General features: G+C 45.0%; 1 protein-coding gene and 1 pseudogene across 1 annotated transcript in view; both read left to right on the forward strand.

The window, feature by feature from the left end:
• Nucleotides 1-26,224, forward strand: part of LOC145342488 (WD repeat-containing protein 88-like) — a 64,578-nt gene that overhangs the window by 2,446 nt on the left and 35,908 nt on the right. The window contains exons 2-4 of the mRNA XM_080188051.1: nt 2,240-2,350; nt 9,087-9,172; nt 22,791-22,854. Coding sequence (XP_080044177.1) covers nt 2,240-2,350; nt 9,087-9,172; nt 22,791-22,854 — 261 coding nt within the window. The remainder of the gene's footprint in view (nt 1-2,239; nt 2,351-9,086; nt 9,173-22,790; nt 22,855-26,224) is intronic.
• On the forward strand, nt 4,258-4,438 carry LOC145342804 (U2 spliceosomal RNA; annotated as a pseudogene).

Consider the following 26,224-nt stretch of genomic DNA (forward strand, 5'->3'; position numbering starts at 1 on the left):
AACACCTCCTTGGCCATTGTCGAGGAGACTGGCCCAGGTAAGCACCCCTTGGCCCGTTGCCATGGAGACTGGCCACATATGGTGCCCCTTGGCCCATTGCCATGGATACTGCCCCAGGAAAAGTGCCCTTCAGCCCATTGCCATGGAGACTGGCCCAGATAAGCAGTCTTTCGCCATGGAGACTTGCCCAGGTGAGCAGCCCATCATCATGGAGACTAGCCCAGGTAAGTAGGTCATCATCATCATCGAGACTGACCCAGGTAAGTGGGCCATCGGTCCATCTCCATGGAGACTGGCCTAGGTAAGGTGCCCCTCGTCGCCATGGAAACAGACACAGACAAGGTTCCCCATCAACTTGCATCACCACAGGGCTGCAGTGGCTCCAGAAAGTACCTTACCACCATCCTCTAGGTTAATTAGGGATGGATAACTAATGCTGGCCTCGCCAACGATGCCCACATCCCATAAAAGAATAAGGAAGCATCTCCATAATACCCCCCAACTCCCGACTCACCAACATTCCATCCCCCATCACCTCTTAGCTTGTCCAATAGACCATAAGACATCGGAGCAGAATTAGGCCACGCGACCCATCGAGTTCTGCTGTGCTATTCAATCATAGCTGATTACTTTCTCATCCCCATTCTCCTGCCTTTTCCAAATGATGCCTGATCACCTGATTAATCAAGAACCTATTTATCTCTGCCTTAAAGATACTCAATGACCTGGCCTCCACAGCCTTGTGCAGCAAAGAGTTCCGCAGATTTATTGCTCTCTGGCTGAAGCAATTCCTCCTCATCTCTGTTTTAAAGGATTGTCCCCTTAGCCTGAGTTGGTGCTCTGTGGTTCTAGATTTTCCTATTGGTGGAAACATCCTCTCTACATCCACCCTATCCAGGCCTCGCAGTATCCTATAAGTTTCAATAAGACCCCCCGTCATCCTTCTAAACTCCAATGAGTACAGGCCCAGAGTCTTCAACCGTTCCTCACACAACAAATTCTTCATTCCAGGGATCATTCTTGTGAACCTCGTGTGGACCCTTTCCAAGGCCAGCACACCCTTCCTTAGACATGGGGCCCAAAACTATTCACAGTACTCCAAATGGGGTCTAGCCAGAGATTTATACAGCCTCAGAAGTACATTGCTGCTCTTGTACTCTAGCTGTCTCGACATGAATGCTAACATTGCATTTGCCTTCCTAACTGCCGACTGAACCTGCATGTTAACTGAAGAGAATCTTGAATAATGATTCCCAAGTCCCTTTGTGTTTCTGATTTCCTAGGCATTCTCCTATTCAGAAAAAAGTCTATGCCTCCATTCCTCCTTCCAATGTGCATAACCTCACATTTTTCCACATTGTATTCCATCTGTCACTTCTTTACCCACTCTCCTAACCTGTCCAAGTCCTTCTGCAGCCCCCCTGCTTCCTCAATACTACCTGTCCCTCCAATGTAGGTCAGAAGTTAAGGTGTAGGGGAAAATTGTCTGCTCAAACAAGGAAGAAAATATTTAGCTTCTTGAGTGTGTCACACAGAAATAGGAGGAGGTCTGAATCCAAAGGAGAGAACGGGATACACAAGGGGAGAGGGGTTACACAGGGGATTCACAGGTGGGGAGATGTACAGCAAAGCTTATTGTGAACAGGGGCAGGGCTGAATGAACATGTAGACATGCATCTAGGAGAGGCGAGAGGGAAACTGACTTCATTCCTTGGGTTAACACATCCCCATTAATACAATTGACAATGATTATTCCAGTCATCAGACCATATTTAGCAACCTCGACTATCTGTACAAACGAACACTGCTCACATCTCAACCACACAGTAAATGTTGATTGCGGAGAGCTCTTTGCGACTGTTTTCCAGAGTGAAACATTGATCAGGTAGTGTTGACACAGAAACAAGAGAACAAACTGTACCTTACTGGATCAAAGAAACACGTGTAGCACAGAGCGTCCCTGAACAGGACTGTCTATTCCCAATGCTGCTACAAGTCAGCAGCTCACACACCGATCAGCAAGAGGGGCTTCACAGTCAGTCTCTCAGTCCAGAAAAACCCAAAGATCTTTACTCAGTGAACCACATTCTGAAAATCACTCACATTGCTGTGTTAGATGTAGGGTATTTGTCAGTGTGGACAATAGGTCAACGTTCGGGGACAATAGGTCAGTGTGCGGGGGCAACGGGTCAGCGTGCAAAGAACGGACATTAATCCATGTCTCTTTATCTCTGCTCAGATTCCATTTCGAGTTGTCACAGCGCATACTGAACAAGTTAGCTGCTGCAAATTTTGTTTCAATGACTGTCGCTTTCTCACGTGTTCTTTTGATGGACGTGTCATTCTCTGGGTAAGACTATTTTGGTCAGTTTTGTGTTTGTCAATCCAATCTGATATTAATCCAAAGACCCATTTTAACATTTGCATAGAAAAGACAGATTCCACGGACTCAATGGAAGAACAGCAATTGTGTTGTTCCTCATGTTCTGTGGACAGTATTTATCCCAAAACTAGCATTCACTGAAACAGATAATCATGGTCTTTATCAAGTTAACTTATTTGGGATCCTGCTGTGCACAAATTGGCTGCTGCATTTTCTTGATTTCATCAATGACTTAACTTCTAAGACATGTTTTTGTGGCTATCCAGCACTTTGGAGCATCCTGAGACTAAAAACAAATTGTTATTTATTCATTTATTAGTGTCACAAGCAGGCTGCCATTCACACTGCAATGAAGTTACTGCGAAAATAAGAACATAAGAACATAAGAAATAGGAGCAGGAGTAGGCCATCTAGCCCTTCGAGCCTGCCCCGCCATTCAATAAGATCATGGCTGATCTGTTGTGGCTCAGTTCCACTTTCCCGCCCTCTCCCCATAACCCTTAATCCCCTCTCTTATCAAGAACCCATCAACCCGCTTCTTAAAAATATTTAGCGAGACAGCCTCCACCACTTCAACGGGCAGAGAATTCCAGAGATTCACCACCCTTTGAGTGAAGAAGTTCCTCCTCAACTCCGTTCTAAACCGCCTCCCCTTTATCTTGAGGCTGTGCCCCCTAGTCCTACTGTCTTTTTTGAGCGGGAAGAGTCTCTCCACCTCTATCCTATCCATCCCATTCATCATCTTATACGTCTCAATGAGATCTCCCCTCATTCTTCTAAACTCTAACGAGTACAAGCCTAGTTTATTCAGCCTCTCCTCATAGCTCAATCCCCTCAACTCCGGTATCAGCCTAGTAAACTTCCTCTGCACTCCCTCCAGGGCCAAAATATCCTTGCGCAGGTGCGGCGCCCAAAACTGCACACAGTACTCCAGCTGCGGCCTCACCAATGCCCTATACAGCTGCAGCAAGACCTCCCTACTTTTATATTCAATCCCCCTCGCTATGAAGGCCAGCATCCCATTCGCCTTCCTGACCACCTGCTGCACCTGCAAGCTGGGTTTTTGCGACTCATGCACAAGGACCCCGAGGTCCCTCTGCACCGTCGCCTGCTGCAGTTTTTCGCCACGTAAGTAATAGTCCTTCCTACCATTCTTCCTACCAAAGTGGACCACCTCACACTTGCCAACATTAAATTCCATTTGCCATTTCCTGGCCCATTCGCCCAGCCTATCTAGATCCTTCTGCAGACTCTCCACACCCCGAGACTCCACATTCCGGTGCCTGTCCAGGTACATTGTGGGGGAATAGAAAGCACACCTGCCTCTTTCTGTTCCTACACTCCTTTTTAAACAGTGTCCTGACTTTATGTTGCCTCCCCCTTATTCTTCTTACCAAAATCACTTCACAGTCCTCTACATTAAACTGAATCTGCCCATTGCACCAGCCTGTCCATGTCTCCCTGAAAAGTGTTACAGAGGGACATTACTAATCTGGCAGATTGGACAAACAGTATTTTAAATTCAAATCAGATAAATGTGAGCTTGTACATTTTGGAGGAAGGACAGGGAGGCTGCTTATTACTTGAAGGGATAGAGGAAGAAAGGGGTATTGGACACAGCTAAAAATTATTCTACAGGTTAGCAAGGTCATAAAAAGCAAATCAGGCACTAGGCTTTATTTTTAAAGGAATAGAATGGTAAAATAAGGAAGTTACGCTAAACCTGTATCGAAACTTGGTTAGATGTCCCTACACACCCTGGACATATTGTCTTCCATCTACTTCTGTTGGGAAAAAGATACAAAAGTCTGAGATCATGTACCAACCAACTCAAGAACAGCTTCTTCCCTGCTGCCACTAGACTTGTGATTGGAAAGGCTTCTTGGCCTTTTGGCTAAGATCAAGTGTAGTATTGACATGCTGTGCTTGGTTGAAGTCATTATGTTACATTTCAACTTCATTTGAAGCAATTTTTAAAAGCGGCATCTCGGCCTTTTGGCTAAGATGCAAATGAGGTCCAGCCTTGGAGAAGAAGCTTGCCTACTCCAATCAGCTTGGATCATGTAGGTCAAGCCCAAGACAGGAGGTGAGAGCCCTGTCTTATCAGCTCGGATCGGGAATGTCCCAACTTGTTGAGACTCTGAATTGGACTTGATTGGATTGAATTGGAATAAAGACTTGTGAATGGACCTACCATATATTAAGTTGACCTTTCTCTACACCGCAGTTAGGACTGTAACATTGTAATGTATTCTGCACCGTCTCCTTCCTTCTCCGCTATGTATGTGGCAGAGGAGGCACAGATCACTTTAACAGTCATGGCCAAGTCCAAGAACCACACCAACCACAATCAGTCCAGCAAGTGGCACAGGACGGGGATCAAAAAGCCCAAATCGTATCGCTTTGAGCCCCTGAAAGGAGTTGATCCCAAGTTCCTGAGAAACATACGGTTTGCCAAAAAACACAACAAAAGAAGAAGCAAGAAGGTTGAAAAAAATAAAGTGGCTATCACTAAAAAAAAGGACTGGCAGTCTTATGATTTCACGTTTACTGTCTTTTCAGATGACAGCCATGTAATACCTTGTATTCCAAATTGTTTATTTTGAATAAAATTGAAGTCAGGACTTAAAAAAAAAGGTATGCTTTGTTTGTTTAGCGTGCAGGAAACAATACATGTGACAATACTAAATCAAATCAAATTATAAAAAGGATAGAGTGACACTGAAGAGTATGTACCAAAAATTTACAAGGATGTTACCAAAAATGCATAATGGAATGACAGGCTTGATCTCTTCTGAAAAGCAAAATACAGCGGATGCTGGAATGTGAAACAAACAGAAAATGCTGGAAAATCTTAGCATCTGTGGAGAGAGAATAGGGTCAACGCTTAGAGCCGTGAAAGATTGGGTCTGTTCTCTCTCCACAGATGTTGTCAGACAAAAGAACAAAGAAAATTATAGCACAGGAACAGGCCCTTCGGTCATCCAAGCCTGCACTGACCATGCAGGCTTAATTAAAACCCCCTACACTTCTGGGGACCATATCCCTCTTCCCATCCTGTTTATGTATTTGTCAAAACGCCTCTTAAAAGTCACTATTGTACTTACTTCCACTACATCCCTCCCGCAATGAGTTCCAGGCACCCACCACCCTCTGTATAAAAAATCTGCCTCGTACATCTCCTTTATACCTTGCCCCTCGTACCTTAAACCTGTGCCCCCTAGTAATTGATTCTTCCACCCTGGGAGAAGGCTTCTGACTATCCACTCTGTCCATGCCTCTTATAATCTTGTAGACTTCTATCAGGTTACCCCTCAACCTCCGTCGTTCTAGTGAAAACAAACCAAGTTTCTCCAACCGCTCCTCATAGCTAATGCCCTCCAAACCAGGCATCATCCTGGGAAATCTTTTCTGTACCATCTGCAAAGCCTCCACATCCTTCAAGTAGTGTGGCAACCAGAATTGAACACTATATTCCAAGTGCGGCCTCACTAAGGTTCTATAAAGCTGCAACATGACTTGCCAATTTTTAAACTCAAGGCCCTGGCCGATGAAGGCAAGCATGCCGGATGCCTTCTTGACTACTTTCTCCACCTACATTGCCAATTTCAATGACCTGTGTACCTGTACACCCAGATCCCTTTGCCTATCAATACTCTGAGGGGTTCTGCTGTATACTTCCTATCTGTATTAGACCTTCCAAAATGCATTACCTCACATTTGGCTGGATTAATCTCCATCTGCCATCTCTCCACCCAAGTCTCCAACTGATCTATATCCTGCTGTATCCTCTGATGGTCTCATCGCTACCTACAAATCCACCAACCTTTGTGTCGTCCACAAACTTACTAATCAATCCAGTTACATTTTCCTCCAAATCATTTATATATATTGCAAACAGCAAAGGTTCCAGTACTGATCCCTGAGGAATGCCATTTGTCATGATGTGGATATGCCGGCGTTGGACTGTGACCAATTTTAGCCCCAAGGGGCTAACCCGAAAGCTAGTGAGTTTACTATCAAATAAATCAGTTGGACTGAAACCTGGTGTTGTCAGACTTTTTACTGTGTGAACGCCATTTGTCACAGCAGAAATGCACCTTCCACTGCTACCCTCTGTCTTCTTTGACTGAGCCAGTTTTGTATCCACCTTGCCAGCTCATCTCTGATCCCATGTGACTTCTCAGACAATCTCAGACTTGCTGAGTTTTTTTGCATTTTCTGGATCTCTCTGGAAGGAAGGAAGGCTGAGGGGTGACCTAGTGGAGGTCTTTAAAATTATGAAAGATTTTGATAAAATGGATAGAGAGACAATGCTTTGCTTGTGGGGAAGAGCATAATTAGAGAAAATGAATATAACATAGTTATCCAGAAATTCAAGCAGGAATTCAGAAGGAACTTCTTGGTTCTTTAGAGGATGAGAGGGGGATGTAATAACTGGAAATGAGAAAATGGCTGAGGCATTGAACAGGTATTTTGTGTCAGTTTTCACAGTGGAAAACACAAATAGCATGTCAAAAATTGGTGACAGGAAGGCTATGACAGATGAGAACATAGGAAGTATCATTATCACAAAAGAGGTAGTGTTGGGCAAGCTAATGGGGCTAAAGGTAGACAAATCTCCTGGCCCCGATCGAATGCATCCCAGGGAACCAAAAGAGATGGCAGGGAAAGTAGCAAACTCACTAGTGGTAATTTATCAAAATTTGCTGGATTTTGGAGTGGTTCCTGCAGATTGGAAAACAGCAAATGTGATGCCATTGTTTAATAAAGGAGGTGGACAGAAGGCAGGTAACTGTAGCTTAGCTTAACATCTGTAATCATCAAGAAAGAAATAGCGAGACATCTGGATGTAAATTATCTCTTTGGGAAGATGCAGCATGGGTTCATGAAGGGCTGGTCATATTTAATTAATTTGGTGGAATTCTTTCAAAATGTTACGTGCACAGTGGACAATGGGGGACTAGTGGATGTGGTGTATCTGGATTTCCACAAGGCATTTGACAAGGTGACGCACCAAAGGTTACTGCATAAGATAAAGGTGCATGGTGTTATAGGTAATGGATAGAGGATTGGTTAACTAACAGAAAGCAAAGAGTAGGTGTAAATGGGTATCTTTCTGGGTGGCGATCAGTGATTAGTGGTGTGCTTCAGGGAAGGGTGCTGGGACCACAATTGTTTACAATTTACATAGATAATTTGAAGTTAGGGATCAAGTGTAGCGTGACAAAATTGATAGATGACACTAAGATGAGTGGCAGAGCAAAGTGTGCAGAGGACACTAAGAGTCTGCAAAGGGATATAGATACTCTAAGTGAGTGGGCAAGGGTCTGGCAGATGGAGTACAATGTTGGTAAATGTGACGTCATCCATTTTGGTAGGAATAACAGCAAAATGGACTATTATTTAAATGGTAAAAAATTGCAGCATGCTGCAGTGCAGAGGGACCTGGGTGTCCTTGTGCATGAATCACAAAGAGTTGGTTTGCAGGTACAGCAGGTAATTAAGAGGGCAAATGGAATTTTATCCTTCATTGCTAGAGGGATGGAGTTTAAAAACAGGAAGGTTATGTTGCAGCTGTATAAGGTGCTGGTGAAGCCACATCTAGAGTACTGTGTACAGTTTTGGTCTCCTTACTTGAGAAAGGATATACTGGCACTGGAGGGGGTGCAGGGGACATTCATAAGGTTGATTCCGGAGTTGAGGGTTGGCTTATGAGGAGAGACTGAGTAAACTGGGACTATACTCATTAGAATTCAGAAAAATGAGGGGAGATCTTACAGAAACATATAAAGTAAGAAGTCTCACAACACCAGATTATTGTCCAATTGGTTTATTTGGTAGTTTGAGTTTTCAGAGCGCTGTTCCTTCATCAGGTGAGTGTTCATCAGCTGAGTGACTCACCTGAGGAAGAAATAGCGCTCCGAAAGTTTGTGCTACCAAATATACCTGTTGGACTTTAATCTGGTGTTGTGAGGGTTCTTACTGTCCTGCTGGCATCTCCACATCATCGGAAACATATAAAATTATGAATGGACTAGATCAGATAGAAGCAGGACATTGTTTCCACTGGTGGGTGAAACTAGAACTGGGTGGAGCAAATTTAGGACTGAGTTGGGGAGGAACTTCTTCACCCAAAGGGTTGTGAATCTGTGGAATTTCCTGCCAGCTGAGGCCACCTCATTGAATGTTTTTAAGGCAAGTGTAGATAAATTTTTGAACAGTGAAAGAATTAAGGGCTATGGTGAGTGGGCGGGTAAGTGGAACTGAGTCCATGAAAGGATCAGCCATGATCTTATGGAATGGCGGAGCAGGCTTGAGGGGTCAGATGGCCTATTCCTGCTCCTAGTTCTTATGTTCTTAACCAAGAGAGAATGTGAAACTCATTATCAGAAGGAATGGTCTGAGTGAATATTGTGAATGTAATTTAGAGGGAAAAGAGACAGGTATATGAGGGAGAAGGGAATAGACGGTTACATTTATAAATTTGGACCAGGAAAGAAGACTTAAGTGGAACAGAGACAACAGCATGGATTGGTTGAATTGAATGCTGGGTAATCCTATGAAGCCTGTTATGATCCACCTCATTGTTTATGAATTTTGCTCTATATAGAAAGTTTGAAGGACTCCATATCAAAGAAGAAAAACTTCTCTCTGCTTGAATTGTATAAAGGACTCAATCTGACTTCTTTGTTCCTGGCAGGATCTGTTGACTGGAACTTCTGTTTCAGAGTTTGGATTCCAATCTGCCCCACTCGTTGAGTGCTGCATTACTCCCGATAACCGAAGGTAATCTTTCTACTGTTTCTGATTTCAAAAATTAGAAAAGCCCCCACTGCTCAGAGTGAGTAAGAGTCATGCTATCTTTGACAATTTCATTCTAAGAACAGCTTTTCTGATCATTATCATTTTGCTGTTTGAAAATTGGCTGCTGTGTTTTCTACATTACAGAAATAACAAAAGCCGAAAAAGGCACTTCATTGGGCTGTACAGCACTTTGGGACGTCTAGTATATAAATTCAAATCCTTATTTTTCTTTCTAAGAATTGAATGGATTGAGATGTAGCATTTAGACTTAGTAGACTCACTGTGACACATAAAACACTGTATTCCTTCACAGGATGTGGATGTCACTGGCTAGACCAGCATTTAGAACTGAATAATCGCATTAGCGATAGACAGCATAGTTTTGTATGAGGGAAGTCATGCCTCACAAATTTGGTTGAGTTTTTTGAGGAGGTGACAAAAACGATTGACGAGGGAAGGGCTGTGGATGTCGTCCATGTGGATTTCAGTAAAGCGTTTGACAAGGTCCCTCATGGCAGGCTGGTGCAAAAGGTTAAATCTCACGGGATAAAAGGTGAGCTAGCTAGATGGGCGGAGAACTGGCTTGGCCATAGAAGACAGAGGGTAGCAGTGGAGGGGTCTTTTTCTGGTTGGAGGTCTGTGACTGGTGGTGTTCCGCAGGGCTCTGTACTGGGACTTCTGCTGTTTGTAATATATATAAATGATTTGGAAGAAGATGTAGCTGGTGTGATCAGTAAGTTTGCAGACGACACAAAGATTGCTGGACTTGTGGATAGTGATGAACATTGTCAGAGAATACAGCAGGATATAGATAAGCTGGAAAATTGGGCGGAGAAATGGCAGATGGAATTTAATCCAGATAAATGCGAAATGATGCATTTTGGTAGATCTAATGTAGGGGGGAGCTATACAATAAATGGCAGAACCATCAGGAGTATAGACACACAGAGGGACCTGGGTTTGCAAGTCCACAGATCCTTAAAAGTGGCAGCACAGGTGGAGAGAGCGGTAAAAAGGCAAATGGCAAGCTTGACTTTATTGGACGGGGCATAGAGTATAAAAGTTGCCGAATGATGTTGCAGCTATATAGAACGTTGGTTAGTCCACATTTGGAATACTGCGTCCAGTTCTGGTCGCCACACTACCAGAAGGATGTGGAGGCTTTGGAGAGAGTACAGAAAAGGTTTACCAGTGTTGTAAAATCAGTCTCTTTTAACCCTTATACGGTGGACAAATAACTTTGAGTAGACGTCTTATTAGTACAAACAATATTTATTTAAACCCACACAATCAATAATCACCCACCCGACCAACAATAAGTTATCTTACAGAAAATGCTAGAATTCAAGTACAATACAAGACCTTGACTTTGCGTGACTGACAAGTACCCAAACAAATATTGGCCTTTATCTGTGTGCTGGTCTTGGTAGTTGCTTGTGTAGTTTGGTCCTTTGGTCTGGTCAGGCATTCTGGCTGTGGTCTTTCTTTCTTCCTTCTCGGGTGTGGTGGCTCTCCTCTTGCTGGCGATGTTCACCATTGTTGTAGCTCGTTCGTGGGATCAGAGAGAGAGAGATTCCTGGTTGTGCAGCATCCTTTATACCCCGTTTGGTTTCACGCCCCTTTTTTGGCCATTGCCAATAATCAATCAGGACTTGATCACCCTGATCAATAAGAGTCCAATCAGGTGCTACCACACCGATCTCTGGGTATGTCCCCAGCGGCCATGCCTGTAGGTGTTGTAGGCACATGGGTCACATACCTTCCTCCTAAATAAGGATTCACGGTGCCCCTATGTCTGGCACACAACCCAGTGTGACCAGAAAGTCTCTTTCATCCTGGAGATGGCCCATATCCTCTGTATTCACTCATCAGGGTTGCAGCCTGTGTGTCTGTCTTTAAACTGCAGCCTGTCGGTTTAGTTTCTTGCCCAGTTGTCCCAGAGTGCTTTACAATACGCCATTTTAGATGGCCTGTTTGGCTACACCAGGATGTTGCCTCGTATGGAGGGTCTTAGCTATGAGGAGAGATTGGGCAAATTGGAGTTGTCCTCCCTGGAAAGAAGGAGGATGAGGGGTGATCTAATAGATGTGTATAAAATTATGAAAGGCATAGATAGGGTGAACAGTGGGAAGCTTTTTCCCAGGTCAGAGGTGACGAACACAAGGGGTCACGAGTTCAAGGTGAGGGGGGCAAGGTTTAACACAGATGGTAGGGGAACGTATTTTACACAGAGGGTTGTGGTGGCCTGGAATGCACTGCCAAGCAAGGTGGTTGAGGCAGACACGTTAGGATCATTTAAGATTTATCTAGATAGCCACATGAACAGATTGGGAATAGAGGGATACAAACAAATGGTCTAGTTTAGCTCATGAGCGGCACAGGCTTGGAGGGCCGAAGGGCCTGTTCCTGTCCTATGTTGTTCTTTGTTCTTTATTTCTCATCCTTAATTGCCCTTGAGAAGGAGGTGGTGAACTGCCTTCTTGAACCACTGTAAGTACCTCCTCAATGCTGTTAGGGAGGGAGTCCCACAATTTTGATCCAGTGATAGTGATGGAACAGTGATATATTTCCAACCAGAATAGTGAGTGAATTGGAGGGGAACTTGCATGGGTGTTGTTCCTATGCAACCACTGTACTTTTCATTCTAGGTGGTAGAGACTATGAGCTTGGAGGATGCTGTTGAAGGAGTTGCTGCTGTGCATCTTGTAGATGGTACGCTCCACTCCCACTTTGCATTGGTGATGGAGAATGTGAATGTTTAAAGTGGTGGATGAGATGCTTATCAAAAAGCCTGCTTTGTCCTGGATGGTATTGAACTCCTTAACTTTGACTGTAGAAGCTGCACTCATCCAGGCAAATGGAGAGTATTCCATCACACTCCTTATTTGTGCCTTGTAGATTGTGGACAAGGTTTTAGGAGTCAGGAGATGAGTTACTCGCTACTGCATTCCTAGACTCTGAACTGCTCTTGTAGCCACAGTATTCATATGGCTCGTCCTGTTCAGTTTCTAGTCAATGGTAACCCCCAGGATGTTGATCATGGAGTATTCAGCGATGGTAATGTCATTGTATCTCAAGGAACAATAGTTAGATTCTCTCACGTTGGAGATAGAACAACAAAGAGAACAAAGAACAACCCAGCACGGGAAACAGGCCCTTCGGCCCAACGAGCCTGCGCCGCCGCATTCTCCTACACCTACCCTGCTCTGCGTGTCTATGAGTGGGACCCCTAACTTAGCCAGATCCAGGGTCAATTTGATATACCAATCAGCCTAAGAGCACATCTTTGGGGTGCGGGAGGAAACCGGAGCGCCCGGAGGAAACCCACGCAACCACAGGGAGAATGCGCAAACTCCCACAGACACAGGCCCAAATCCATGTATCTGCACAGCTAGCAGTGCTAGTCACTGAGCTGTTGCGGCGCCCGTCTACCAATCCAGGCTCAAGCACACACACCGACACGAAGTACTAGGCCACTCCCGGAACCTCCAAGAGCAGCCCACACATGACCCACCGTGTGCATGCCCCTTGTTTGACAACAAGGTGGACCTCCACCTGCGGAATAAAAAGACAAAAACGTTAACATATAAGTCTGCATTTCCAGTGTCGTCCCGAGGCTCTGATCCTACTTAATACCCTCTACTATAACCCTCCATCCTTGTCTCGCTCATGTGTCTATCTAAGCAAACTTAAACAAGTCCAACGTTCCTGCCTCCACCACCCTACTCGGTAGCGCGTTCCATACCCCCACGACCCTCTGCGTGTCACATCCAAATTATACTTCTCCCCTCTCACCCTTAGACCATGACCTCTCGTAATTATACCCAGTCTAGGGAGCAGCCTCTCACTATTGACTCTATCTATTCCCTTCAGCATCTTATATACCTCTATCATGTCTCCCCTCAATCTCCGTCTTTCCAAGGAGAAAAGTCCCAGTTTCTCCAACCTTTCCTCGTAACTCAGTCCTTCCATGCCAGGCAACATCCTGGTAAACCTCCTCTGCACTCTCTCCAGAGTCTCCACATCCTTCTGGTAGTAAGGCGACCAGAAATGGACGCAGTACTCCAAATGTGGTCTAACCAACGTTCTGTACAACTGAAGCATTAAACGGCAGCTCCTATATTCTATACCCCTTCCTATAAAGGCTAGCATTCCGTAAGCTTTCCTCACAACCTTCTCCACTTGTGTCGCAACCTTCATAGACTTGTGAACCTGCACTCCCAGGTCCCTCTGTATTTCTATACTTCTAATCGGTCTACCTTTTGTCACGTAGCTGATCAGAGTCTGCCATGTGTGTGGTACAAATAGTTTTGCCATTTCTCAGCCCAAGGCAGAATGTTATTCGGGCTTTTTGCATTTGGACATGGACTGCTTCAGCATCTAAGGAGGCACAGGTGACACAACTGCCTCACAGCGCCAGGGACCCGAGTTCCATTGTACAGAGTACAGGAATGAGACAAAGAATCTGGTGAACTGGAGGTTCATCAGGGAGAGGGAGTGTAACCTGGATAATGGGTTACAAGAGAGATTCACACCCCCTAGCCTGGCTAACTCTGAGCGTCAGGAACAAGACGGTGCTGCTGAGGGGAGGAAGGGTGGGAGGAAGGAGGGGGGAGTGGGGAGGAAGGGTGAGAGGAAGGAGGGGGGAGTGGGGAGGAAAGGTGAGAGGAAGGAGGGAGGAGTGGGGAGGAAGGAGGGGAGAGTGGGGAGGAAGGAGGGGGGAGTGGGGAGGAAGGGTGAGAGGAAGGAGGGGAGAGTGGGGAGGAAGGAGGGGGGAGTGGGGAGGAACGGTGAGAGGAAGGAGGGGGGAGTGGGGAGGAAGGAGGGGGGAGTGGGGAGGAAGGAGGGGGGGTACCCAAAGGCCTCAGCCTGTCAATCTGCACAACAGGTTTGAGGTTCTTGCTCCCAGTGTGGACAAGAATGAGGGCTGTAAGGTTGATGAGCAAACTGCCCACGGTACAGTGGTGCAGACACAGGACAAAGAGGAAGAAGTAAAGAGGAATGTAGTGGTAATTGGGGATAGTGTAGTTAGGGGCATAGACACTGTCTTTTGTCACAATGATAAAGAATACCGAAGGGTGTGTTGTCTGCCTGGTGCTCGGGTCCAGGATGTCTCATCTGGGCTGCAGAGGAACCTGGAGTGGGAGGGTGAGAATCCGGTCATTGTGGTACATGTGGGTGCCAACGACATAGGCAGAATGGGAACTAAGGATCTGTAGAGGGAGTATGAAAAGCTGGGAATCAAATTAAAAAGCAGAACCGACAAGGTGGTTATCTCTGGATTACTACCTGAACCACATGCAGATGGACCCAGGGTAAATAGGATTAAAGAAATGAATGGGTGGCTCAGGGATTGGTGTGGGAGGAATGGGTTTGAATTTATGGGGCATTGGCACCAGTATTGGGGCAGGTGGGATCTGTTCAGATGGGATGGTCTTGGTCTGAACCGTGCTGGGACCAGAGTCCTGGCGAATCGTATAACTAGGACTGTAGATAGGGCTTTAAACTGACTGGGGGGGAGGGTGCAGGGGTAGGAGAAATTACAATATCTAAAGTAAAAGAGAGGGTACGGGCACGGGAAAATGTTGAGGATGTCCCAGTAATAAAGGGAGTAGGGGGCATGAGAAAGGTTGGTAGCATTCCTTCAAATAGGGTACAGATAAAGGCTGGGATAAAGACACTTTACCTGAATGCACGAAGCATTTGGAACAAAGTGAATGAGCTGGTGGCGCAGATCAGCACAAATGGATATGATCTGGTGGCCATTACGGAAACGTGGTTGCAGGGTGACAGGGACTGGGAGCTGAATGTCCAGGGGTATCAAGTGTTTAGGAAGGATAGACAGGAGGAAAAAGGGGGTGGAGTAGCTCTGCTGATTAAGGATAATATCAGGGTGGTAGTAAGGGAAAATATAGGCTCCAAAGAGCAGAACGTGGAATCGTTGTGGGTGGAGATAAGGAACAGTAAGGGGAGGAAGACACTAGTGGGTGTGGTCTATAGGCCCCCAAATAATAACTTGGTGGGGCGGGCTGTAAACAAGCAATATGGAGGACAATATGAATCTGGCTACATTAGGGGTTCCACTCACATACACACAGGGCAGGGTAGGTGTAGGAAGATGCGGCGGCACGGGCTCGTTGGGCCGAAGGGCCTGTTTCCAGTGCTGGGTTGTTCTTTGTTCTTTGTATAATTATGGGGGATTTCAATCTGCATATTGATTGGTTGACCCAAGTCGGACGCAGTGGACTTGAGGAAGAGTTCTTGGAATGCTGTCAGGATAGTTTCCTTGAACAGTGTGTGACGGAACCAACGAGGGAGTGAGCTATCTTAGATCTGGTGTTGTGTAACGAGGCAGGAAGAATTAGGGATCTTGTTGTGAGGGATCCTCTTGGGACGAGCGATCATTGTATGGTTGAGTTTTTGATGCAGATGGAGGATGAGAAAGTAGGGTCCCGAACCTGTGTCCTCTGTTTGAGTAGAGGGGAGTACGATAGGATGAGAGAGGAATTGGCGAATGTAGATTGAGAGTGCAGATTGGTTGGTAGGACGGCTGAGGAACAGTGGAGGATTTTTAAGGAGATCTTTTTCGGTGCTCAGCAGAAATATATTCCGATGGTAAAGAAGGAATGTAGGAGAGGGGATAATCAGCCGTGGTTATCAAAGGAAATAAAGGAGAGTATTAAATTAAAAGCTGATGCGTTCAGAGCGGCTAAAAGTAGTGGGCGAATAGAAGATTGGGAAAAATTTAAAAATCAACAAAGAATGACTAAGAAGTTGAGAAAGAAAGGAAGGATAGACTATGAAGCTAAACTAGCACTAAATATAAAAAAGGACAGTAAGAGTTTTTACAAATATATAAAGAAGAGGAGGCTGGCTAGAGTGAATGTTGGACCCTTAGAGGATGAGAGGGGGAATTTAGTGGTGGGGATGAGGAAATGGCGGAGGCCTTAAATAAGTTTTTTGCCTCGGTCTTCACGGAGGAGGACACGAATAGTTTGCCGGATATTAAAGATAGAAGGATGGTAGGAGTTGAGGGCCTGAATGCGATTACTGTCACTAGAGAGGTAGTGCTTGATAGACTAACGGGAACTGATGGTGGACAAGTCCCCAGGACCGGATGGAATGCATCCCAGGGTTCTGAAGGAAATGGCAGAGGTGATAGTAGATGCCTTAGTGATTATTTACCAAACTTTGCTGGATTCCGGGGAAGTGCCGGAAGATTGGAAAACGGCTAATGTTACGCCGCTGTTCAAAAAAGGTAGCAGGCAAAACGCAGGGAATTATAGGCCGGTTAGTTTAACGTCTGTAGTTGGAAAAATGCTTGAATCCGTCATCAAAGAAGAAATAGCGAGGCACCTAGAAAAGAATGGTTTGATAGAGCAGACGCAGCACGGATTCGTCAAGGGGAAGTCGTGTTTGACAAATTTATTGGATTTCTATGAGGATGTGACTAGTGCGGTAGATAGAGGGGAACCGGTGGATGTGGTGTTTCTCGATTTTCAAAAGGCGTTTGATAAGGTGCCACACAAAAGGTTGCTTCAGAAGGTTAAGGGGCATGGAGTGGGGGGTAAGGTGTTAGTGTGGATAGAGGATTGGTTGTCTCATAGGAGGCAGAAAGTTGGTATCAATGGGTGCTATTCTGATTGGCGGTTGGTGACCAGTGGAGTGCCGCAGGGAGCGGTGCTGGGGCCTCAGCTATTTACCATTTATATAGATGATCTGGAGGAGGGGGCTGAGTGTAGGGTAACGAAATTTGCTGATGACACAAAGATGAGCGGAAAAGCAAATTGTGCGGAGGGTGTGGAAAGTCTGCAGAGGGATCTGGATAGGCTGAGCGAGTGGGCGAGGACCTGGCAGATGGAGTACAATGTTAGCAAGTGTGAGGTTATCCACTTTGGCAGAAATAATAGTAGAAGGGATTACTATTTAAAGGGCGAAAAGCTGCAGCATGCTATGGTGCAGAGGGTCCTGGGGGTCCTTGTGCATGAGTCGCTAAAAACCCAGTCTGCAGGTGCAGCAGGTGATCAAGAAGGCGATTGGGATGCTGGCCTTTATAGCGAGGGGGATAGAATATAAAAGCAGGGAGGTCTTGCTGCAACTGTACAGGGCACTGGTGAGGTCGCAGCTGGAGTACTGTGTGCAGTTTTGGTTGCCGCATTTGCGCAAGGATATTTTGGCCTTGGAGGGAGTGCAGAGGAGGTTCGCTAGGCTGATACTGGAGATGAGGGGGTTAGACTATGAAGAGAGATTAAATAGACTGGGTCTGTACTCGTTGGAGTTTAGAAGGATGAGGGGGGATCTTATAGAGACGTATAAGATAATGAAAGGGATGGATAGGGTAGAAGTAGAGAGATTCTTCCCGCTCAGAAAGGACAGCAGGACTAGAGGGCACAGCCTCAAGATAAGGCGGGGGGGGAGCAGTTTAGAACGGAGTTGAGGAGGAACTTCTTCACTCAATGGGTGGAGAATGTCTGGAATTCCCTGCCCGTTGAAGTGATGGAGGCTGCCTCGCTAAATATATTTAAGTCACGGGTAGATAGGTTTTTGACGGACAAGGGAATTAAGGGTTATGGGGAGAGAGTGGGAAAGTGGAACTGATCCACTTCAGATCAGCCATGATCTTATTGAATGGCAGGCAGGCTCGAAGGTCTAGATGGCCTACTCCTGCTCTTATTTCTTATGTTCTTATGTTCTTACAACAATAATCTCTCCCTCAATGTCAGTAAAACGAAGTAGACAGTTATTGACATTAGGAAGCAAAGTGGAGAACATGCCCCTGTCCACATCAATAGGAATGAAGTAGAAATGGCGAGAGCTTCAAGTTTTTAGGTGTCCAGATCACCAACAACCTGTCTTGCTCCCTCCATGATGACACTATATTTAAGAAAGCCCACCAAAGCCTCTACTTTGGTATGTCAACAACGACTCTCACCAACTTTTACAGATGCACCATAGGAAGCATTGTTTCTGGTCATATCACAGCTTGGTATGGGCTCCTGCTCCGCCGAAGACTGCAAGGAACTACAAATGTAGCCCAATCCATCATGTAAACCAGCCTCCCATCCATTGACTCTGTCTGTACTTCCAGCTGCTTTGGGAAAGCAGCTAGTGTAATTAAGGACCCCACACATCCTGGACGTTCTTTCTTCCACCTTCTTCCATCAGGAAAAAGATACAAAAGCCTGAGGTCACAAAACAATCAACTCAAAAACAGCTTCTTTCCTGCTATCATCAGACTATTGAGAGGGCCTACCTTCTATTAAGTTGATCTTTCTCTACAGCTTAGCTATGACTGTAACACTATATTCTGCAGTCTCTCCTTTCCTTCCCTATGAGCTGTATGCTTTGTTTATATCGCGCACAAGAAACAATACTTTTCACTGTATACTAATACATGTGACAATAATAAATCAAATCAAATTCTGGCCTTGGGTGATCGTCTGGGATCTGCACATTCTCCCCTTGTTTGTGTGGGCTTCCTCTGGGTGCTCCGGTTTCCTCTCATAGGTTAGATGGATTTGCCATGCTAAATTATCCCTTAATGTTAGGGGGATTAGCAGGGTAAATACGTGGGTTTTCAGGGGCAAGGCCTGGGTGGGATTGTTGTCTGTGCAAACTTGATGAGCCGAATGGCCTCCTTTTACACTGTAGGGATTCTGTCATTCTATGAGTTGTGAATGGTGCTGAGCATGGTGTGATTATCCCTTCTTCTGACCTTATGATAGACGGAAGGTTATGGATGAAGCAACTGAACGTAGTTGGGCCTGAGCACTACCAATAAACTCCTCTGATGATTGAGCGATATGCCAGGCCATGAGGTTAGAGATTGTGGCTTTGTGCAATTCTGCTGCTGCTGATGGCTCACAGTGCCTTGTGGATGCCCAGTCCAAAGTTCCTATACCTGCTGGAAGTCTATCCTATTTAGCATGGTGGTAGTGATATACAACACAATGGAGGATATCCTCAATGTGAAGATGGAACTTTGCCTCCACAAGGATTGTGCATTGGTCACTCCGATCGATACTGTCATGGACAGATTTATCTGCAGTTGGCAGGTTGGTGACGATGAGGTCAGGTATGTTTTTCCCTGTTGTTGGTTCCCTCACCACCTGCTGCAGGCTTTATCTAGCAGCAATACCCTTTAAGAATTGGCCAACATGACCACTGGTGATACTACAACCCACTCTCAGTGACGGATATTGAAGGTTCCCAACCCAGAATATAATCTGTGCCCTGACCACCCTCAGTGCATCCTCCAAGTGGTGTTCAATGTGGAGGAGTACTGATTCATCAGCTGAGGGAGGACTGTAGGTGGCAACCAATGGGGACTACCAAATCCATGTTTGACCTTGTGCCATGAAACTTCATGGGTTCCAGACTGAAGGTCTGAGGACTTAGAGGGCAACTCTCCCCTGACTGTATGCCACTGTGCTGCCCCCTCATGTGGATCTGTCCTGCTGGTAGGACAGGACATATGCAGGAATGGTGAGGATGATGCCTGGGACATTGTCATATTCACAGAATCATACCTTACAGATAATGTTAGGCTGTTGCTTGCCTAGTCAGTGATACAGCTCTCCCAATTTTAGCACTAGCCCCTCAGATATTAGTAAGGACTTTGCAGGCTTGACAGGACTGTGTTTGCTATTGTCATTTCTTTGGCGAGGCCAATGATGGGTGGTGTTCCGATTTTGTTATGACCCCAGCTCGCTAGGTTGCAACTTTTATCTTGTAACATGGATGACCAGAGTCACAGGACAGCCAATTAACTTTTAACAAAATAAAACATTTATTAAACAAGGAAAGATAGACTATACTACACTACTCCTTTACCCTACTTATATCCTTACAAGTACATACAGATTTAAGGATTATACAAGGTACAAAATATATTCTAATATACACAGCCTGTGTCAACCAAAAGGTAAAATGTGGTTAGATACACTACTCTCTGAAACCGAGTGACAGATGCCACCCAATACACTTTTGTGGATTTCCCATCAGATCTTCCCAGATGCTTCTCACACTGTGAGCCAACTGGTCTCACTGGAACTCTGACTTCTGCAAGGGTTTCCAAACTCTACTCTCAAAGAACACACTTTGGAATCTTCTCCCACACAAGGCTTTCTTTAGAATGCCTTCACCAAGAATCCACATCCAAGGTTTTAGCCTCCCCTTTCAGTATTCCTATGCCCTGAAACAACATATGTATTCAAGCTTCCACACAATCTCCCAGGTACCCAGCCACGCCAACAGAACAGTATGCTTCACAAGCTGTATTAACATGTCATCAACCTTAGGATTACTCCAGATATCTAGTTTCTCTCTAGACAACCTCTCCAGGCCTGTGTCTTGCTGCTCTGTCTTTTACTGGAGCTTCACTATCTGCTTCTTATTTGATTTAATTTGATTTATTATTCTCACATGTATTAACATACAGTGAAAAGTACTGTTTTGTGCGCACTATACAGGTAAAACATACTGTTCATAGAGAAAGAAATGAGAGAGTGCAGAATGTAGTGTTACAGTAGGATGTAGAGAAAGATCAACTTAATGCAAGGTAAATCCATTCAAAAGTCTGACAGCAGCAGGGAGAAGCTGTTCTTGAGTTGGTTGGTGCGTGACCTCAGACTTTTGTATTTTTTTTCCCGAAGGAAAAGAATGGACGAGAGAATGTCCGGGGTGCGTGGCGTCCTTAATTATGCTGGCTGCTTTGCCAAGGCAGCGGGAAGTGTAGACAGAGTCAGTGGATGGGAGGCTGGTTTGTGTGATGGATTGGGCTACATTCATGACCTTTTGTAGTTCCTTGCAGTCTTGGGCAGAGCAGGAGTCACACCAAGCTGTGATACAACCAGAAAGAATGCTTTCCATGGTGCATCTGTAAAAGTTGGTGAGAGTCATAGCTGACATGCCAAATTTCCTTAGTCTTGTGAGAAAGTAGAGGCGTTGGTGGGCTTTCTTAACTATAATGTTGGCACAGGGGGACCAGGACAGGTTGTTATTGATCTGGAGACCTAAAAACTTGAAGCTCTGGACCCTTTCTGCTTCGTCCCAGTTGATGAAGACAGGGGCATGTTCTCCTTTACGCTTCCTGAAGTCAATGACAATCTCCTTTGTTTTGTTGCCGTTGAGGGAGAGATTATTGTTGTCGTACCAGTTCACCAGATTCTCTATCATTGTCTGGCAGTTTCTCTGAGCAGCTTTTTCTTTCTCAGTTATCTGGTTCCAACTGAAGTTAAATGCTTCTCATTTTCATTGTGGGCATTTGATTGCTAAGCAACAGCTTAGTTTTGTTTTAAATCTATAATTGATTACGTGGTAAAACTGCAATTATAATGCAGGCAAAGCTTAAAGTGAAACTAAAAGCCACAGACAGATTTGTGAGCACCTGTGTTTAGCATAAAGCTAACATTTTAACACTTTCTTAGCACGAGATACAGAAACACAAATGAAATTTAAACCTCACTTCTAATACCTCCAATACAGATAGAAATTACTTAAACTACTGGTATTTCTTCACATTTTTCTGTAGCAGTTTGATACAACTCAGTTCAATTTCAAAGGCAGTTAAGAGTTGACCACATTGCTCTGGGTCTGGAGCCACAGATAGGTCCTAACAACTAAGGGCAGTAGATTTCTTCCCCAAGGGTATTAGCAAAATTGTTTTTAACAACAATTGAAGATAATTTCTTGGTCACTGCAACTGAACCTACTTTTCTTTCTCAATTGCAGCTTTTTTTTATTAATTGAATTTAAATTCCACCAGCTTCCATGGTTAGATTTGTCCCAGAGTGTTAGCCTGGACCTCTATGCCCGTGGATTGCTAGTCCAGTGATATTACTGCTACACCACTACCAACACTACACCTCCATTCCTGTCCAGCACAGCAACTTAAACAGAGAATCAGTGTTAACCCTATATTTCCCACAGCTCCTCAAAATTGTCTTTAGGTACACTATACTGACATAAATTTCTGGTTAGTCCCTAGCCAGATTATTGTGTTCAACTCTGGGTGCTGCACATCCTCTAGATGAAGCCGAGGAGATTTATTAGGGATGAGTGACTTGATTATTTAGAGAGTCTTGTGTGAGAGAGGGTTTGAGTGAATGTGTATGTATGTGTGTGTGAGAGGGTTTGAGTGAGTGTGTATGTATGTGTGTGTGAGAGGGTTTGAGTGAGTGTGTACGTATGTGTGTGTGAGAGGGTTTGAGTGAGTGTATGTATGTGCGTGTGAGAGGGTTTGAGTGAGTGTGTGTATGTGTGTGAGGGTTTGAGTGAGTGTGTATGTATGTGTGTGTGAGAGGGTTTGAGTGAGTGTATATGTATGTGTGTGTGAGAGGGTTTGAGTGTGCATGTGTATGTGTGGGTGAGTTTGAAAATCAGTGAATGTGTTTATGTGATGATTTGAACGAGTGTGGGGATTTAAGGGAGATTTGAGTGTGTCTGAGGATCATACTGTGGATGGGTGAGTGTAAATTAAAAGCAGATCTCGTCATTGTACAAGAGGCAGTGAATGGTATATTGGATATGGACAGGAGGTGGGTTAATCAGTTTGCAGTCTGTAGTTCATCCTCACTCTGTTTTATGTTTGAAACTGCAGACTCTTCACCTCGTCATGGGACAAATCGTTGAAAGCGTGGGACGTTGAAACCGGAAAAGTTCTTGTAGGTATTTATTCAGAGTTCATCTCCAGGATGCCCCGTCAGTCAAGTGTGTATATGAATAAGTATATCTGTGTATATGAATGGGAATGATTGGGTGGGCACTATAAGAAGTCTCACCAGACCAGGTTAAAGTCCAACAGGTTTATTTGGTAGCACGAGCTTTCGGAGCACCACTCCTTCATCAGGTGATTCTTACCACCCCCACCCTCCCTGCCCCCTTGGTATTGCCCCTATGGTAATGGCCTGGTAGGCCTTAGGTTAGGTGGACACAGGTTTTGTAGATCCTTTCATGGGGCTCGATTCTTTTATTGGTGGATGCACACTCATCAACTGAAGTCCACTACCCCTTACACAACAATGAAAAATTATGTCAGTGTTTTAGCTTTCACAGAGTACCAGAGGCCCTGGTTTTAGATAATGGTACTGCCTTTACCAGTGTAGAGTTTCAGAGATTCATTTTCAAAAAGTGGCATACTACCTGTCGAACAGTTTGGCAGATTGGACGGTGCAAACTTAACGAAAAAGCAGTCACCAGCATTCATGGACACCAAGGTTGCATGATTTATTAGGCAAAAAGAACTGTCATCCATCAACAGGAATCACCCTGGCAGCACTACTAATGGGGAGTGGGTTGTGTACAACATTAAGTCTCATATTTCCAAATTTGGTGGGAAGGATGGAGTCTAAGCAAGATATCAATAAAAAAAGGAATCACAACTCCTCAAAGGCAGAGTGATCACTTAAGGTGAACAATCATGTTTTTGTGAGAAACTTTGAGAGCAATTCTAGCTGGATCTCAGAAACTGTTGTAGCAAAACCTGGACTAGCATCGTGTTAAGTGAGAGACTAGGACAAAATCCAGAGGAAACATTTAGGCCATTTGAGGGAAAAAAGAATTTCCACCAGAGCTAATAGTGTCAACAACCCAAACATGCCCACAGTTAGTATTCACCAAAACACTGAGAGCCAAACAGGCCATTGTGAGCCCAGGAGCTGTCACCGCAGAAGCTAAAGAAACAGCAACAGAGGATGTCCTTGTGCCAACTGAGATTAGAAATAGGAGAGGAGAGGTCACCCTGTTGGGAGTCTTTTATAGACCTCCTAAAAGTTCTAGAGAGGTTGAGGAAAGAATTGCGGAGACGATCCTGGATAGGAGTGAAAGTAATAGGGTAATTGTTATGGGGGACTTTAACTTTACTAATATTGATTGGAATAGCTATAGCTCTAGCTCATTAGAGGGGCCAGTTTTTGTTCAAAGCGTGCAGGAAGGTTTTTTGACTCAGTATTTAGATAGGCCAACTAGAGGTGAGGCTATATTGGATTTGGTGCTGGGAAATGAGCCAGACCAGGTGTTAGACTTGGAAGTTGGTGTGCATTTTGGTGATAGTGACCACAATTCGGTTACGTTCACCTTAGTGATGGAAAGGGATAGGCATGAACCTCGGGTCAGTAGTTTTAGCTGGGGGAAGGGTAATTATGAGGCTATTAGGAGAGAATTAGGAAGCATCGGCTGGACTAGGAGACTACAGGGTCTGGGAACGTCCGAAATGTGGAGTTTTTCAAGGAGCAGCTACTGCGAGTCCTTGATATGTATGTCCCTGTCAGGCAAGGAGGAAATGGTCAAGCTAGGGAACCGTGGTGCACTAAAAAAGCTGATTCGCTGGTTAAAAGGAAAAAGGAGGCTTATGCCCAGATGAGACTTGAGGGCTCAGGTGGTGCACTAGAAAGCTTTAGATTGGCTAGGAGGGAGTTAAAGAGTGAGTCAAGAAGGGCTAAAAGAGGACATGAGAAGACTTTGGCTGATAGGATTAAGGAGAATCCTAAGGCGTTCTATAGATACGTTAAGAACAGAAGATTGGTTAGGGCAAGATTAGGGCCAGTTAGAGACAGCAGTGGGAAGTTATGTGTGGAACCGGAAGAGATTGGAGAGGCATTGAACCAATATTTCTCTTCAGTATTCACGCAGGGGGACATAAATGTAGCTGTGGAGAACACTGGGTTACAGGGTTGTAAACTGGACAGTATTGCAGTTGATAAGGAAGATGTGCTAGATATTCTTGAGGGTTTGAAAATAGATAAGTCCCCTGGGCCAGACGGGATTTACCCTAGGATTCTCTGGGAGGCAAGAGAGGCGATTGCAGAGCCTCTGGCTCTGATCTTCAGGTCGTCGTTGGTCACAGGTATAGTGCCAGAAGATTGGAGGATAGCGAACATTGTCCCATTGTTTAAGAAGGGGAACAGAGACTTCCCCGGGAATTATAGACCGGTGAGTCTTACTTCTGTTGTGGGCAAGGTTTTAGAAAAAATTATTAGGGATTGGATTTATAGTTATTTAGAGAGTAATGAATTGATTGGAGATAGTCAGCACGGTTTTGTGGAGGGTAGGTCGTACCTTACTAACCTTATTGAGTTTTTTGAGAAAGTGACCAAAGAGGTGGATGGGGGTAAGGCAGTTGACGTGGTATATATGGACTTTAGTAAGGCGTTTGATAAGGTTCACCATGGAAGGCTTCTGCAGAAAATGCAGATGTATGGGATTGAGGGTGATTTAGGTAATTGGATCAGGAATTGGCTAGCAGATAGGAGACAGAGGGTGGTGGTTGATGGTAAGTATTCATCATGGAGTTCAGTTACTAGCGGTGTGCCTCAGGGATCTGTTTTGGGGCCACTGCTGTTTGTAATTTTTATAAATGATCTGGATGAGGGTATAGTTGGGTGGATTCGTAAATTTGCTGATGACACCAAAGTCGGAGGTGTGGTAGATAGTGAGGAAGGGTGTCATAGTTTACAGAGAGACTTGGACAAGTTGCAGAGCTGGGCCGAGAGGTGGCGGATGGAGTTTAATGCGGAAAAGTGCGAGGTAATTCACTTTGGCAGGAATAACAGATGTGTTGAGTATAGGGCTAACGGTAGGACTCTGAATAGTGTGGATGAACAGAGGGATATAGGTGTATGTGTACATAGATCCCTGAAAGTTGGGATCAAGTAGATAAGGTTGTTAGGAAGGCATACGGTGTCTTGGCGTTTATTGGTAGGGGGATTGAATTTAGGAGCCGCAGCGTCATGTTGCAACTGTACAAAACTCTGGTGCGGCCGCACTTGAAGTATTGTGTGCAGTTCTGGTCCCCACATTATAGGAAGGATGTGGAGGCTTTGGAGAGGGTGCAGAGGAGGTTTACCAGGATGTTGCCTGGTATGGAGGGGAGGTCCTATGAGGAGAGACTGAGGGATTTGAGGTTGTTTTCGTTAGAAAGAAGGCGGCTGAGAGGGGACCTTATTGAAACATATAAGAAGATTAGAGGTTTAGATAGGGTGGACAGTGATAGCCTTTTACCTCGGATGGAGAAAGCTAGCACAAGGGGGCATAGCT

Source organism: Carcharhinus amblyrhynchos, chromosome 4, assembly GCF_965287045.1.
Source record: "Carcharhinus amblyrhynchos chromosome 4, sCarAmb.v2.hapA, whole genome shotgun sequence".
Taxonomy (NCBI): domain Eukaryota; kingdom Metazoa; phylum Chordata; class Chondrichthyes; order Carcharhiniformes; family Carcharhinidae; genus Carcharhinus; species Carcharhinus amblyrhynchos.